General features: G+C 43.1%; 1 protein-coding gene across 1 annotated transcript in view; it reads left to right on the top strand.

Moving 5' to 3' along the window:
- The window catches only part of pibf1 (progesterone immunomodulatory binding factor 1), a 35,835-nt gene that overhangs the window by 2,807 nt on the left and 16,712 nt on the right, over positions 1-16,316 (top strand). The window contains exons 3-12 of the mRNA XM_061836380.1: positions 586-686; positions 752-950; positions 1,019-1,138; positions 1,683-1,816; positions 1,939-2,047; positions 4,823-4,942; positions 5,021-5,082; positions 5,156-5,281; positions 5,374-5,472; positions 16,081-16,246. Coding sequence (XP_061692364.1) covers positions 586-686; positions 752-950; positions 1,019-1,138; positions 1,683-1,816; positions 1,939-2,047; positions 4,823-4,942; positions 5,021-5,082; positions 5,156-5,281; positions 5,374-5,472; positions 16,081-16,246 — 1,236 coding nt within the window. The remainder of the gene's footprint in view (positions 1-585; positions 687-751; positions 951-1,018; positions 1,139-1,682; positions 1,817-1,938; positions 2,048-4,822; positions 4,943-5,020; positions 5,083-5,155; positions 5,282-5,373; positions 5,473-16,080; positions 16,247-16,316) is intronic.

Below are 16,316 nucleotides of genomic sequence, written 5' to 3'. Positions count from 1 at the left end.
TCTGAGAGTGAAGTTGTGTTATTGAGAAGAAAGAATTCTTTGAAAAAACAACTTTTTAATATTTTAACCCTCTCCGGACCAAATAAAATTTTGCAGAGAGAAAAATGTGATACTTAAAAATTTCGATTATATTAAACATGTTGCAAATTTTCAACCCCCTGTCTGGAAAGGGTTAGAGAAATTAATAATGTTTTACATTTTTATTCAAAGATTATCATACATTTTTTTTAAAAAAAGGGGTTTCTTTATCTCAGGAGAATACGGTTGGATATTATCAAAATAGAACATACTGTACATTTTCAAGATTGTCTGCATTTTATAAGGATGAAGCCATTTTTGAAAAAAAGTAAAATATTTTGGTGATAAATTATATTTTTTTAGATTAAAGTCAAAATCTTAATGAGAATATAGTCATGTTTCTGAGGATGAAGTCATATTTTGGATCCAAAAATTCATATTTTCAATATTAGTCAATTTTCCAAGATTTATTATTTTTTTTTAAATACAGTTGTATTTTGATTTTGAGAAAAAAGTCCTACTTTAAAACTCCATATGTTGTAAAAGTGCTCTGTTGTTCTCCATTAGGTGGAGGACCTGGAGGAGCGGCTGAATGATGCTCTCCATCAGAAACAAGTTCTGGCGCTGAGGCTGGACAGTGAGCTGAAGATCGCTCAGGAGGACAACAGGTGAGCGTCTCCGCGCGTCGAGCACGACGAGGACGCCGTCATCTTTCGCGTCGATATTTCTTCAGGAAACAGCACGCGCTGCGAAAGAAGGAGGTGGACAGCATCCTGCTGCGGCAGCAGCAGCTGGAGGAGGCCAACCTGCAGATGCGGGAGAAGGCCGGAGAACTGCGCCGCTCTCTCCGGGACTTGGACATGACGCACCAGCGCTACCAGGAGCTCCGCGACCTTCCCGAAGACTCAATGTCAATTCAGGAATTTGTTGCTGTGAGTTTGCTTGGTGCTTCTTTTATGAAAATATCTTACGTCGTTAACTATTTTCATCACGCTTGCAGGTGCGCTTTTACGAAGTGGTGACTCCGTTGAGGGCTCAGGTGGCCGAGCTGCGCGTGAAGAAAGAGACTTTGACCGAAGACCTGGAGACGCAGCGGACCCAAATGAAGGCTCTGATGGAGGTAGCGCACTTTGCTCATACAGCCAACCCCTGTTTGTCATGGGAGATACTTTCATGCTCATCATTATTGGGACACCTTCATTTTTCGCATAACCTGGATAATATCTTCAGAAATAAATAGACATGTACCAAACTTATGTCACCAGTTTCTTTTAATTTGAGGTCCAAAGGAATTTCACAAATCATTTTAACTCAAATTTTGTCATTTAAAAGAAAAAAAAAAAAAAAAAACATAACGTGAACATCTGCAGAGTATTTTTCCCCCCAATGTCAGATTTCAGCTCCCCCAAAAGATTTTCAATCGGACTGAGATCACGACTCATTGCTGGCCATTTTCATCCGGTTATGTGTGATTTGGGTCTTTGTCTTAATGGAGGACCCATGAAATTGGCCTCAAACCAAATTCTACTTCCACCTCGGAGTCCCACAATGCTTCTTTGGCCTGTGAGCCCACCACACGTAATGCGTCCCCCTTTAGATGAGGCCGCTGATCATCCCACCTCAGTATGCATAATATAACATGCAATATATGTGCGCGTGTGCAGAGCTACGAGGATGAACGCCGTCTCCGCACAGAGCTGGAGCTGAGGAGCCAGAGACTGACGTTGGAGCTGGCTGACACCAAACAGCACATCCAAGATGGGGACTACCGCCGGGAAAACTACCCCAACATCAAACGGTGACCGCTTTTAAAATGCTCGTGTCTCAGGAGTGTCTGTCCATTTAAGTATGAAGTTTAATAACCAAGTCAGCTTTTGTTAATTGTCTGTAAATTAATGTCTGTGATGTGTTGTTTGTTAGTGAGCGTGACATCTTGGAAGCCGAGCTGAAGGAGTTAAAGAGAAGATTTGAGACGCTTAACTTGACCCACGAAGCCCTTGGCAGGGAGCGAGAGACCCTCGGCAAAGAGGTGCGTCATCTAAACCAAACGCCAACATATTATGCATGTGTTCTAGTCCAGTGGGTCTCAAACTGCAGGGGTCCCCGAAATGTAGCCTGGTGGTCTGATTTTCAAAAAATGCTGTATCATTTAAAAAAGTGCATATCTACAATTGGGGACTGACACGCCCGTAAAACAAAACAATTACCTTAAAGGTGTCATTTTACAAAAATACAATTCCATCCACCCATCCATTTTCTTCGCCGCTTATCCTCAAAAGGGTCACAGGGGAGTGCTGGAGCCTATCCCAGCTGTCGACGGGCAGGAGGGTGGGTACACCCTGAACTGGTTGCCAGTCAATCACAGGGCACATCGAGATAAACAACCGCAATCACAATCACACTGAGGGGCAATTTAGACCGTCCAATTGATGTTGGCAGTTTTTGGGATGTGGGAGGAAAACGGAGTGCCCGGAGGAAACCCACGCAGGCACGGGGAGAACATGCAAACTCCACACAGGCGGGGCCGGGCTCAGAACTGTGAGGCCAACGCTTTACCAGCAGAGTCACCGTGCCGCCCAAAAATACAATTGTCAATTTCAATTCACGTCACTCCCCTGTTAATTTCTGACTTTAATATGATAATATTACGTGCCAGGTCAAGCTCGTTACTTTACGTTGGGTTCAGAGGCCTTCAGAGGGCCACATTTCTGAAAAAAATGTCATGTAATGGATACCGAGCGGGTACAGGAATTACATGATATGATTCTTTACAGTGTTTGTTTGAACTCCATGAGAGGCCATTTAATGGAATGATGTGCCACAGATAGACTCCTCCGTGGTACTGATCCTCCTCAGGGCTTGTCTCGGTCACTTGTTGCAAAATCCTCACAGCAAAAGTCTCACTTTGGTCATTGCCACATTCGCCCCCTCTCCAAACAGGAGAGAAAGGTGGGGGGAGGAGAAGCGGCAGTAAAACAGGGCAAAATCTACATGTCAGATAGTGAGGCACAGCGAGAAACTTGTTGCATATAGTATTAAGTGTAGTTTAACCAAATCTCAGAGAATAGCAATAAATTTCGCATTGAGATTCAAACATTTGGGCATTATCTTGAAAAAATACAATTTTAGTTTCATAATTATTTTTTTAAATCGAATGTCGCTATTTTTTTTTTTCTTCTCGAAAATACACCACTTTTTCCTCATTCCTACGGAATTTAGGGGTACACATGGTAGTTCTGTGGATTTGGAATTCAAATGATGAGAGGTCCTTGTGGGGTGGGGGGGGGGGGGATCTTCCCTGTGAGCAATTGACCTCTCCGTACAGGGCACTTAACCACACCTCCTGAAGTGACGTCACGCCACGTGCGCTGACGTAAGACAAACAATTCGTAAAAAATGACAAATACAATACAATACATTCTTAACTGAGAGAGACGCCATGCTTCTGATTTCATTCAATCATTCACACGTAGCAATGTTATGCTAGCGGAGAACTTCTCATTCATTTATACGAGACGTGTATTAAAAATCAAATTTAGGGCATATCTTCGTGCAAACACAGTCTGGTTAAGCTTCGGCCGCGAGCAAGCAAGAAATCAATATGTTTGTGCAGTCCGATCATTGCTAAATATCGCTCAACAAAGAATAAGTGTGTCAATCGTTCACACGTAGCGGTGTTATGCTAGCGAAGAACGTCTCATTCATTTAAACGAGACGTGTATTAAAAATCAAATTTAGGGCATATCTTCGTGCAAACACAGTCTGGTTAAGCTTCGCCCGCGAGCCAGCAAGAAAGCGACACGTTTGTGCAGTCCGATCATCGCTAAATATCGCTCAACAAAGAATAAGTGTGTCAATCGTTCACACGTAGCGGTGTTATGCTAGCGAAGAACTTTGAATTCATTTATATGAGACGTGTATTAAAAATCAAATTTAGGGCATATCTTCGTGCAAACACAGTCTGGTTAAGCTTCGCCGCGAGCCAGCAAGAAAGCGACACGTTTGTGCAGTCCGATCATCGCTAAATATCGCTCAACAAAGAATAAGTGTGTCAATCGTTCACACGTAGCGGTGTTATGCTAGCGAAGAACTTTGAATTCATTTATATGAGACGTGTATTAAAAATCAAATTTAGGGCATATCTTCGTGCAAACACAGTCTGGTTAAGCTTCGCCCGCGAGCCAGCAAGAAAGCGACACGTTTGTGCAGTCCGATCATCGCTAAATATCGCTCAACAAAGAATAAGTGTGTCAATCGTTCACACGTAGCGGTGTTATGCTAGCGAAGAACTTCGAATTCATTTATACGAGACATGTATTGAAAATCAAATATAAGGCATACCTTCGTGCAAATATATCTGTTCCGGTTGATATTAGATGGATTTAGTTGATGATGCAGTCTTCCACAAAGTTTGATCCATCGAAGGCATTTTTCGTACTGGGTCTTCGGTTTTGGAAAGGGTACGAATCGAACTCCACCAACTAGCCTTTCAGGATACCTGTCGTCACTATTACAAAGTCCGTGACTACACCTCTTAACCATATTTTTTGTTAAATAACCCAAATACGCGATAAACCGCTAACAAAACCTATACTGGAGCATTCAATGTTGTCTGAGAAAATGGCGGGAGCAAAAACCGGGCTTTGGTTTATGCAGATCTCTGGCCTCTGATTGGTCAGGTACGCCGATTGCGCAATATCCACGGAGGGGTCAATTCCTGGGCCATAAAAGGTTCAGCATTCCCTCCGCAGCCCACTCAGCCTCCATCCTCTGCCCAGCCCGCAGTTCTGTTTCTGTCCTACAGATGGCGACGTTGCAGCAGTCGGCGACGCTGCTGCAGAAGGACAAGGAGTACCTGCACAGACAGAACATGGAGCTGAGCATTCGCTGCGCACACGAGGAAGACCGCCTGGAGCGTCTGCAGGTTGATACAGTCTCGCACGCCGGTCGATATCTTATGCAATCCCTAAACCATGTCTAACTGCTGGCGTACCTGCTCCAGGTGCAACTGGAGGACACCAAGAAGGCCAGGGAGGACGCTTATGAAAAATACATATCATCCAGGTCGGCCTCTGTTTTTAGCCACTGATACAAGTGTTTTTCTGGCTAACATCTGCTTTTCGTCTTTCTTTTGCAGCGACCACTATAAGTCCGAGTACGAACGCAAGTTGAGAGATGAGCTGGAGAACATCCGACTAAAGACTGGTCAGGAAATCGACAACCTGCAGAGAACGTCCAGGGAGATGTACGAGAGAGAGAACAGGTGGAGCATCCCCGGTGTCATTTGGTCATTCTCCGGGTTTAAAGTCCAGGTGTCTTAACTGGTCTCTTTCCGTGTGCTTTTTGTCGGGTTAGAAACCTGCGTGAGGCCAGAGACAACGCGGTGCTGGAGAAGGAGCGGGCGTTTGCGGCCGAAAGGGACACTCAGTCGCGATACGACCAGCTTCTCGAACAGTACGTTTGACACCTTGGTACACCGTAATTGTTGAAGTCTTTGATCAATGTACGGGGGGTCCTTGGCATAAATTGAAACCGATGCCTTGACTAAAATAACTTGGCAACAGAAAAGGGGGAAAACATTATCTCAATGTCATCTTAATATCAATCAGCGCAGTTCAATACTGCCGCAAACTACAACCACTTAAATAAACATATTGGGATGAGCCATCCCAATTTTGTTCATCATCAAATTGTACACCTTCATAAATACCCACCATTGTCTAGATCAGGGGTGTCAAACTCATTTTTCTCGCGGGCCACGTTGTAGTTCGGTTTTGACTGTGAAACAATAAACACGTTTAATCATCTCATCATGTTTACATAATGAATTTATGAAGCAGTTTTGGAATCAGAAATCAAGGCAAACGTGTTTTTCAACTATTCATGTTTATTAACACAAAATTGCTTGTAATATCTGAACTTGATCATTTATGATGGCAATTTGACATTTTGGTACAGATTTTTACAAGAATGATGGAAATGAAAACTCTTGATTTGGCTTCGTGGGCCACATAAAATCACGTGGCAGGCCGGATCTGGCCCCCGGGCCTTGAGTTTGACACCAGTGGTCTAGCTATATGGACAATTCATAAAAGAATTAAGAGCAACAGCAGCAAATGCCTCCTCTTATAGTATATGGTCATGAAGAAAAGAAAGTGGATCCTCATTGGAGTGGAGATCTGACTTGAGTATTTCATTTTCATAAACAAAGTTCCTGTATTTATTTACCTTCCCCAAAAAAAAGGTTACACTTATACTGGAGCATGTACTGCATTGTATACATGTTGTGAAATGCAGGAGTGTCATTGCATAACATAACAGCGAGCTTGGACAACAACCTGCACCGCTCGTGTGCTACAGTTAACGTGAGAAATTGATCTGTTCTTGCAACCTGAGCTTTTGATTCAATCGCCCTTCAGACGGTTAGTCATTGTAGACTGGTCCACAAGTTCATCCATACACGAGAGCGCTTGTCTTCGACGAGGTTGTGGGTGAGCTGGCGGGGTACACCCCGGACTGGTTGGCGGCTAATCTCGGGGAACAAATAGAGCTCGTGCACGTAACGTCATCATTTTCACGGCGCCATATTGCCGGTCAAAAAGAGCTGCTCGACAGTGCGTGGGACATTGAACCGGAGCACAATATTCACAATGCCCGAGACTTGTTGTGCTGTTGGTTGTTTCAACAGACGAGACAGATATTCAAAGAGGTCAAAGAGGATAGAATACCAGACCAGAAAAGATCGATGGATTTTTGGGAATTAAACGTGATGGATGGTGCCTAACCAAATACACACAACTGTGTAGCGATCACTTCATTTCAGGTAGTAATTATTCTTCTCAATCTCAAATTCCCAAGAAGTATTTATAATGCCAAGTTGGCTCATTTGAGAAGAATGCGTTAAAAAAAGAACGGGAGTCGTCTCCAACGTACACGGAAGCATGTTACGGCCATACGTTAATCTTCGGTAAACCACTCCCCAACAGATGGTTTTTTTTTTTCTTAAATATGCATTGTTCTCAAATGAGTCCCAATGCATATTTAAAAAAAAAAAACAAAGCGTCGGTCACAGAGATGTTTACGTAGGTTAACGTGTGGTCGCAACACGCGTCCGTGTATGGTGGCTGAAGCCTATCTCAGCGGTTTATTTTCTCTTTTTAAATACGCATTATACTCATTTGAGATCGATACATATTTAAAAAAAAAAAAAAATCTGTCACAAAGAGGTATACCGAATTTTAACGTGTGGCCGCAACACGCTTTGTGTACGGAGGAGCTGACTCGCTGTCTTTTTTTTTCCAATCATAGTTCATGAATGCGAGTTTGTGTAAAACCAGGGGTCATTTATTTAAATATTGGTATTTGTATTAAAAAAATCTGAGTGGGATTTATTCTTGATTGAGAACAAATCCAGCGACGACGTATTTGTATGCGTCCAGACTTTTCTACGCTTTCAAACTCTTCCGTGTAGATCTCGAAGACTTACTCACCAGATCCACGTGTAGATCCGGTTGTCCAAGACAAGCGGAATCGAATTAACAGTCCAATTTCTTATCGGCGAAAACATCGACTTCGGCATTAAATACGGGTCCTCTATGCCAAGTGTCTCTCATTTTTTCACGTACATTCATTTATTATCACCTTCTAAATGTTTAACGGTGTCGGACAAAACTCTGGGCGTCCGTCGCGCTATAAGACGTATTTTCGCATCGTCTCCAACCGACGACAGTGAAGAATGGTTTGTTTGACCGGCACTTCCGGCCAGTGACGTGATTTGATGACGTAGGTGCACGAGCTCTATAGTGAACTCTTCAAACTTACATCTACAATAATCCTAACTTGCATGTTGTCAGAATGTGGTAGGAAATCAAATTACTTGGTGCAAATCCACGCAAGAAAGGGAGGATGTGCTAACTCCTGAGAGATTCGAACCCAGATCCCCTTACAGTGAGGCAGCAGTGTCGACCACGTCACACCGTTGTGCCACAAAACTTCATCCCCAAAATTGATTGGTGTGCACTTTCTTTGCTTTATAGGCATGTTTTTTTTTTTACCAAGGCTGCCCCTCATTTAAACAATATCCAGAATCCACTCATGATGACTTCCACCGGAGAGTCGAATTCTGATCCCCTGATTTTGCGGCGTTAGGCACTATGCACCGGGCCGCCTCACAAATGCGTAGGTGTTTAAAACACCTAATACTATTTCACAAAAAAATGTACACTAAGTTCACCTTGGTGTATCTCTCACCTTAGCGGAAATTGATAAAGGCGTTATGTCCAGTAGCAAACAAGCTACAATGAGGAAAAAAAACAAGGTATTTAGTCATTCTCTGACAGTGTCGATCAAAAAAAAAAAAAAAAAAAAAGCAGGATCTTTGATAACCTTTATTGCATTGTCTCATTAAATGAAGCGCAGAAACATTTTGGGAAAACACCAGCCGGCCCACTTACGCTGCTGACGTTAAACGTTAGTATGAAGGTCACCTCATGGTTGAGGTTTAAACTCAAGAAACCTTTCAGAGTATTTGCCTGAGGATGATGCTTTGAATTTTTGGAAACATCTCCAACCCAATCTGTGCAGTGTTTTTTTTTTTTTTTAAATGAGCTGCATCATTGTTTCACATTCCTTTCAAATGTCTAATTATTGTTACGTAGCGTAACCAGCGTGGTGGGCTTCTTGACTCCCAAAATGAATATGAGCAGTAAATTACGTGATTGATTTCGGCGTGTTCTGTGTGATGTGTGAAGGATATTATTAGTGCACAGTGGCGCTTTGATTTGCCATTTTTCTTATTGAAAATGAAGCGGCGGATTCAAAAGCCGTACTGATGTTAAGTCGGTGTGGGTGCGTGTGTGTGGGTGTGGTGGGGGGGTCCAAAGTTAAGGTTGTTGTTACTGGTCTCTTCTCCGGGAATGGACATTTCCCATGCCCACCTTAAGCTCCGCCCCCTTAGCCATATCCCACAAGCTTTCAAAATGGCGATTGAACATAACATGTTTGAAGTCGATTCTCTGTCGCGTATTCCAAATAATATTGGGGTATGTTTTTTGCCAAATGCGTCAGACTCAACTATTTCACGCAAGGATATGTACACGGAATTAAGATTTTGGACGGAGTTACAGCAAAATGGCCTCATAAACCTCATATTGAAGTCCAAAAGGTTAAAATAATGGAATCGTACGGCACTTGTAAAGCAGGGTGAGTACTTTTTACTTGGAAAGATCACCAGTAATATAATTGTAATCCATATAAGTGAGTTAGGTTTGATTTTCTACAAGTGCATTTAAACAATGGTGATTAACTCAGTCAGTACCGTAGTCACCAGATGAAAAAATTTGACTTGGTTCGTAATGGAACCCAGTGCTCTGTCTTAAAAGTCTGATGTGATACAAATAGGCAACTAGATATTTCTCTTACGTATCATTAATCCGACTCTTCGGCATAAAACATTCCACACTTCGTTCAGCAGGTCAGTGATACGCTAAACAAAGTGAAAGTTGTTCTCCTACAATGTATAAATAATAATAATAATAATAAGATGCTTCTCCCTCCCTTACCTTTGAACATACGGCCTTATGTTTGCTGATATTGTCCATATTTAGTTGTACGTCCGCGCTTCGGCGAGCCTTAATCCATCGTAGACACTTCGTCAACTGTGTTTTAGGCTTTGGAAAAGGAATCAAGCGGGCCCCTTGTAACCTAGCAGGATATCTTTCATCAGAATTGCACGTTCCCCAGCGCATCTGAAGACCATTTTCTTTGTAAATTTAACTTTTCCAAGCGCACGCTGCTGACAACCAGCATTGCCTGTGGGACAATATGGCAAGAGGGGCGTGTCAAGACAATGCGGCTATCTGATTGGCTATTATTGTACGAGTGATTGACTAGTCGGAAAGGTCCATTGGGGGGGACCAGAAGTCAACGACGTCAATTGTAAAGGTACTATAATTGGTTGGAATCCCAGTTCAGGCTCTTCGTGTTGATTTTTCTCCATGCTTATGTTGGTTTCTTCCGGCTTTCTCCCTCTTTCAAAAAACAAGTATGTGAGACTCAAATTCTTCCTTTGGTGTGAACGCTTGTCTTCATATGCCCTGTGATTGACTGGCTAGTCCTCATGTAACCCGTCTCTCGCTCAACGGCTATATAGAAAGGCCTCAGCTCAGCCAATGCCCCGAACTAGATAATTGGTAGAAATTTAAGTCGATAAAATAGCTGTAGTTCAATATGCTGTATCTCGAAAAAGAAATGCGTCCCCAGAGTATGTAAACAATTTACAGCGTGTCTGATGTTTTTTACATTATTTTATTTGACTTGAAATAGAATATGTAAAATGGGCTATAAATGACACGCGCAGCAGCAGCACCACCAGTGTCCTTGTCTCCAGGGTACTACTGCATGCTTGTCATTTCTCCAGATCCCAACCACCAGCTGTTGGTCTTACTTTCCATACACACTAACACATAAGCATCCACACACACACACACTCACTGTCCCTTGCACTCTCTTTTTGACACGATCACATTCCCGCCACGCATCGCAAGCCAGCAACGACAGATGCTAGCCGCAAGCCCTTAACCCCTAACCCCGCAAATGCCCCTATTTTTGGGGCAAAGAATAAGGCGGACGAGCTTGAAATGGCGTCACACGATAGTGGCGCGGGGCAGGCCACTTCGCTCCGCAGCCGCATCTCATTCGGGTCGAAAACACTGTTTCGAGCCCACAGACGGGAAAGTCCGTGATTCTCCACATGTGGTCCCTTGCCAAAAATCTCATTTGAAGGGATGAAGAAATAACCTAAGACAAGCGAGAACAGTCACATAAAGTCATTCCAAGGTTCTTAAGAGCAGGCCGGCATCAATAAAGGAGGACATAAAACGGCGACCATGTGCACTTGTCCGTCACGTCGCGCATGCACAGCTCAGCCCGGGGCGCTCGATGGATGATGAAATTCTATCAGGTCAGCTGTAATCGAGAGTTATTAATATTGTCTAAAGCAACCTCTGTGGCCTGAGGAAGCAAACACACGTCTTTCCAATCTGCCTTCCAATTTTGTACAGTAGAGTGACTGTGTTATTTTTAGCTGTGGCATAAAATGTACGCTACTTACAAAAGTTGGCGGTATTGCGCTTGAGCGTGAACTTTCCAAATGGCCTTAAAAAGCTCGATATGCTTTATAGGTGAACTTAACTAGAAATGTTTGAATGCAGATGTCCCAGATGTTCCTTGTACCTTTTTGTTGCTGTTCTCCGACGAGGAGCTGAATGTCAAAATTCACAACAGGTGTTTAAGCAATGACTCATCCATACAGTTCCTGGTTCAATTAAAATTAGCATTTAAAGCTACTCTTAAAGTGCCACTGTCATGAAATGGATGATTTTTAGGATGTTATTAATGAAAAAACTGCAGCCGGTATGGACCCATCCGTTTTTTCACCACAAACCATGATTCTATGGCTTGTTGTAACTCCCGCCATGAAAATCTTCTCGAGGGATTTGTTTTCGACAAGAAGCAGGAAGTGATGTACATGGCAGGACTGCCCTCAAGTGGACTCGTTTCTTTTTATTAGTTTTACCTGCTTGATGGTAGCTCTTTGTTCCTTCGTGTTAGCCAAAATGCTGGCTCGTTGCATTGCTGGAAATTGGTCGAACACTCGGGAGGATGGATTTACCCTTCATAAGTTTTCAAGAGACCCGGTTCGTCGTGAAAAATGGATTGCACGGACGCAAAGGACAAGAGCTTTGTGGGTTCCAAACGACAGGTAGATGTGTATAGAGCTACTAAAAAAAAAACAATAGTTGGGGGGGAGGACATACAGTAATCCTTTCAGAACATAACAAAACATCTGCGTCCGTAAGTCAGAGGTGCTAAATGTGTCAATGTGTCCGTCGGCGCCGTGTCCGCCGATCACTCCTTCAGCCGGGGTTCCATGTCTCATAGTAGGGGGGCGGACTAGCCGCCGAAGCCGCGCCTCGCGGACGAGGGGCACGACTTCGGCCGGGCTGGCTTATACATACTGTCTGGGTGTCTGTTAGTTAGAAGTGATCCGCATATCATCTAAATATAGCTCGAAACGATAGGGTAATATTGCCCCGGTCACTTCACTCGATTGTGAGATGTCACCGCTTCTTCAAAAAAAGAGCTTCCATGTCTGAAGGGGCGTGTTCATCTCCCATAGTAGGGGCCACGGCGTCTTTTCAATGGCGAATGTGCCAGTGTGACGTCACGGGCAGGAAATGCAGCCAATATGGCGACCACTTGGATGTCGAATGACACTTCTGCAACTTTGCGCATGGATGACGCACACTCCCCTCATATGTATTTTTTTCGTATAGACATTGAAGTGAATGATGTTGTATGTATTTTTCATTTCAATATCTAATTTAGAATGTTTATAGGGATGACACTTGGGCTTTAATTGTGCCGTTCACCTGACAACACACAAGAATTGATGAACAGTACCTGGCCAGGCTTTAAATAAGATCCTTCCTAGGAATATATCAGTCCGTTCTTGGGTCAAACACCTGTTGCAAATTTTGCCCCTGACCCCCTTGTTAAAGAACAGCTTGTTGTGAAAAAAAATATCGAAATTTTGAACTATTGGACATGTGGATTCAAAGGTTTAGAGGTCAGTTTAAAGTGCGTTTCAGGTTCCTCTTAAATGTTGACCTGATGCCCTAACTTTTTCCGTGTAGTTGTTTTGGCTTTTATTTCTCCAAAGCGCTCAAATCCTATTTGGATGACATTGCATTTATTATAATTCATGAATTTCTAATGTAGTATGGAAGGAATCTCTACATCCACATTTTTGCCTGACTTAATTAAAGTAGAACATAACTTTGCCAGCAGAATGAATGAAGATTTAAGGCTTCGCGTGCAAGCTTGCAGTTTCACTGGCTACACCACTTTTGACTCAGAATGAGTCTGAGAAGAACACAAGCTCCCGACGTTTCGCTCTCATTAAGTTCCTTGTGTCGGCTGCCAAACGCAATCACGGAACATCAAACAAAGCGGCGCGTCGCTGTGGGCGCTTCTCTTCAACCCGGCGTTCTACGACTCGGCCGTCCTGTTGGGCGACAGCGTGCTTGCCAAGTTGTGGATTTAAGAGCATCACATGATTACTTTCCTGACGCGTTTTTATGATGAAGATGTTATCGAGTGAGCAACTGGGTTGTTTTTATTTCTGAGATACATAACTCTATAGTAGTTTGGTATTTCTACAGCTAGTCAATTCTACATTGAAGAGTTTCTAAAGTTGAGTGTTTTACTGAAGGAAGGGACTCAGTACTCTTTTTACACTGCTTTTAAAAGCTTTTTCCACCTTTTCTTGGGTTGCTGTTTTGTATAAATGACACCAACACGGATTATAGGGTTGGGCGGGGGGTGTCGTATTCCATGATTTAGTATCAGATAAGGGAGGATGGCTCTTTGTGTAAGGGAATTCCACAATGCAGGCGGTACGGTGGTTCAGCTGGAAAGCGTTGGCCTCACAGTTCTGAGGTCCCGGTTCGATCCTGGACGTGCCTATGTGGAGTTTGGATGTTCTCCCCCGTGCCTGCGTGGGTTTTCTCCTGGAACTCCAATTTCCTCCCACATCCCAAAAGCATGCAACATTAATTGGACGCTAAATTGCCCCTAAGTGTGATTGTGAGTGTGGATGTTTGTCGATTGGCTGGCAACCAGTTCAGGGTGTACCCAGCCGCTTGCCCGTATACAGCTGGGATAGCCTCCAGCACTCCCTGTGACCTTTGTGAGGATAAGCGGCAAAGAAAACACATGGATGAATTCCACAACCGCTGGTCGAAGGTGATGAGGTTGAACGCTTCACAGTCGCTCACTCCTCACGCCCTCAATTATTGTCGTTGAAATAATTGTGAGATTGTGTCATGCCTTGTCATTGTGTGAAAATTCATATCCCACGCTTTTCTGGGTCCTGTAGAAAATGTTTCCCAGTGCAAATGAACCAATTGTGAAATCTGTTTTTTAAAAGAGGCTCGAGAACGGCGGAGGGTTCCGGCAATTCACGTCACACCACTGCAGAATGCTGCTTCACTTTTACTTTACTGTACTTTGACTTAGCTAATTGACTCAATTTAGGATTTTTTTTTTTTTTGAGCAGGGACTTTGTGGTGCAAGCATAAATGTGACTTATGAATGAGCTTTTGACATTACCGCAGCAAGCTTTAAAACTTTGGGCCTCTTCAAGTTCACGTGATTTACCTGCCAGTTGAAATTATTGATTTCTGGTGTGTTTTGTCCTTGCATTTTCCGTTTTTCTAACAATGGGAATAAGAGAATGAGTGCAGGGAAGGAGCAGATGATTATGATTTCAGGGAAATGGAAAAAATTATACAAAACAAATAAATTTAAATCTTTTTTTATGCTATGTTGGTACTTTATTTTTACCCAGTACCATACTGTACATTGCAAAAAATTCTTGTTGTCTTTGGGGGGCTGCATCGAATTAATTAATGCTACAGTATTTCTATTCTTAGAATGAAAGTTAATTTGAGGGACAAATAATTGAAGAAACTAGCACGGTCGCGGAACAAATTCAACTTGGAATTAATGGTGCATATGTACAGGAGTATGTGAAAAGTCAATTTGAGTCTGGTGACGATTTGGGTAATGGTGCAGATCCAGGAATTCACTTTCACTGTTTGAGCGGAAGCATCCGTCCCAGATTCACGACGACATCTGTCAGTCATCCTCTCTGAACCAGGGAGGAGCCCGCTAATTGACATACGTGGACAGATATCCGCGCCCAATTGATTGTTATCTTGGTTTTACACAGTAAAAGTATGTTGATTGTGTCACTGATAAAACCGGAAGGCTAATTTTGATTTGCATTAACAATACACCCATCCATTTGATTTCTATTGCGCTTGTCCTCATCAGCTGAACCACAGCCTCTCCCAGATGACTCAGTTTTAATATTAGTTCTTCAGATTCTGAATCTTTTATTTGCCGAGTGATGTCAAAAACACTCGAGGAATTTGTCTCTGGTAGTTGTAACTGCTCTAGTACAACAGACATCCACTGTGAAAATAAAATAAAAATTGTTTTAGCGGCTGGCTATATTGACTTGAACTTCTAGGCTGGCCTGACTACAGCAAAGCTAACTCCCCTCAGGATGTCACTCATTTGGAATTTGTTGCCTGCAATATATTCCCCTAAAGTACAACACCGTGTTATGGGTCATTAATATTATTCCAATAAGCATGGGATTCAAACCCGCGTGTGCAGAGCACAATTAGTTAGCAGTGCATTGCTTTAACCTCTCAGCCATCTCATCCGATGGACTTTTCCGATGGCGATCTGAAGCTCCGCGCCCTTAGCCATGTCCCACAAGCTTCGAAAATGGCGATTCAACAGAACATGTTTGAAGTTGATTCTCTGTCGTGTATTCCAGATAATATTGGGGTATGTTTTTTTGCCAAATGCAACTTATAACTTAACCGGCTATCTTTCGTTAGAGTTGCACGTTCAACAAGCGCATCTGAGGACCATTTTCTTCATAACATTAACTTTTCCAGGCGCACGCTGTCTGACAACCAGCATTGCTTGTGGGACAATACGGCGAGAGGGGCGTGTCAAGACAATGCGGGTATCTGATTGGCTATTATTGTACGAGTGATTGACAGGTCGGAAACGTCCCTTGTTGGTGGTGTGAACTTTAAATATAAACTCTAAATGATCTGCATATCCATGATTGAGGCAATTGCCGGACTTCATTGCGGTTGGAGTTTGTTGACGAGCAACCGTTGACTCTTAGTTGCAGGTTCAGAGTCACATTCACACTCGGACAATTTCGTTGTCAGTTAACCTAACATCCATATTTATAGAACGTGAGGAGAAGCTGGAGTAAAACACACGCAAGCTTGGGGAGAACATGCAAACCCCACACAGGAATTCTGATATCCGAACCCCAAATCTCAGAACAGTACATTATTACACTTGTACTTTCATAAAATTATTATTTAAAAAAAAAAAAAAAAGTGCTTCTATGCTCAAAAGCGGATCGTAAAAATTCATTGAAGTTCTTCCGCTTCCACTCAACAGGTTTCGCCAGCTGCAGCTCGGCACCGACAGCAGGGTCGCCGAGTTGTCCAACCAGGCGAAGCTGCACTGCTTCGAAGCCGAGCGCGCTCAGATGATGAAGGAGGAGACCGACAAGGCTCTGGCCCAGTGCCAGATTGAGTGTGAGAAACAGTGCAAAAAACTGGAGGTACTCCCCAAAAAGTTGAAGAATCGCCACGGTGGGGACTACGAAGCTGAAAGAGATTTGATTAAATTCA

This window comes from Syngnathoides biaculeatus, chromosome 12 (assembly GCF_019802595.1).
Source record: "Syngnathoides biaculeatus isolate LvHL_M chromosome 12, ASM1980259v1, whole genome shotgun sequence".
In the NCBI taxonomy this organism is placed as follows: Eukaryota; Metazoa; Chordata; class Actinopteri; order Syngnathiformes; family Syngnathidae; genus Syngnathoides; species Syngnathoides biaculeatus.
Note: the sequence above shows the minus strand (reverse complement) of the source record. Positions and strands in the feature narration are given on the sequence as shown.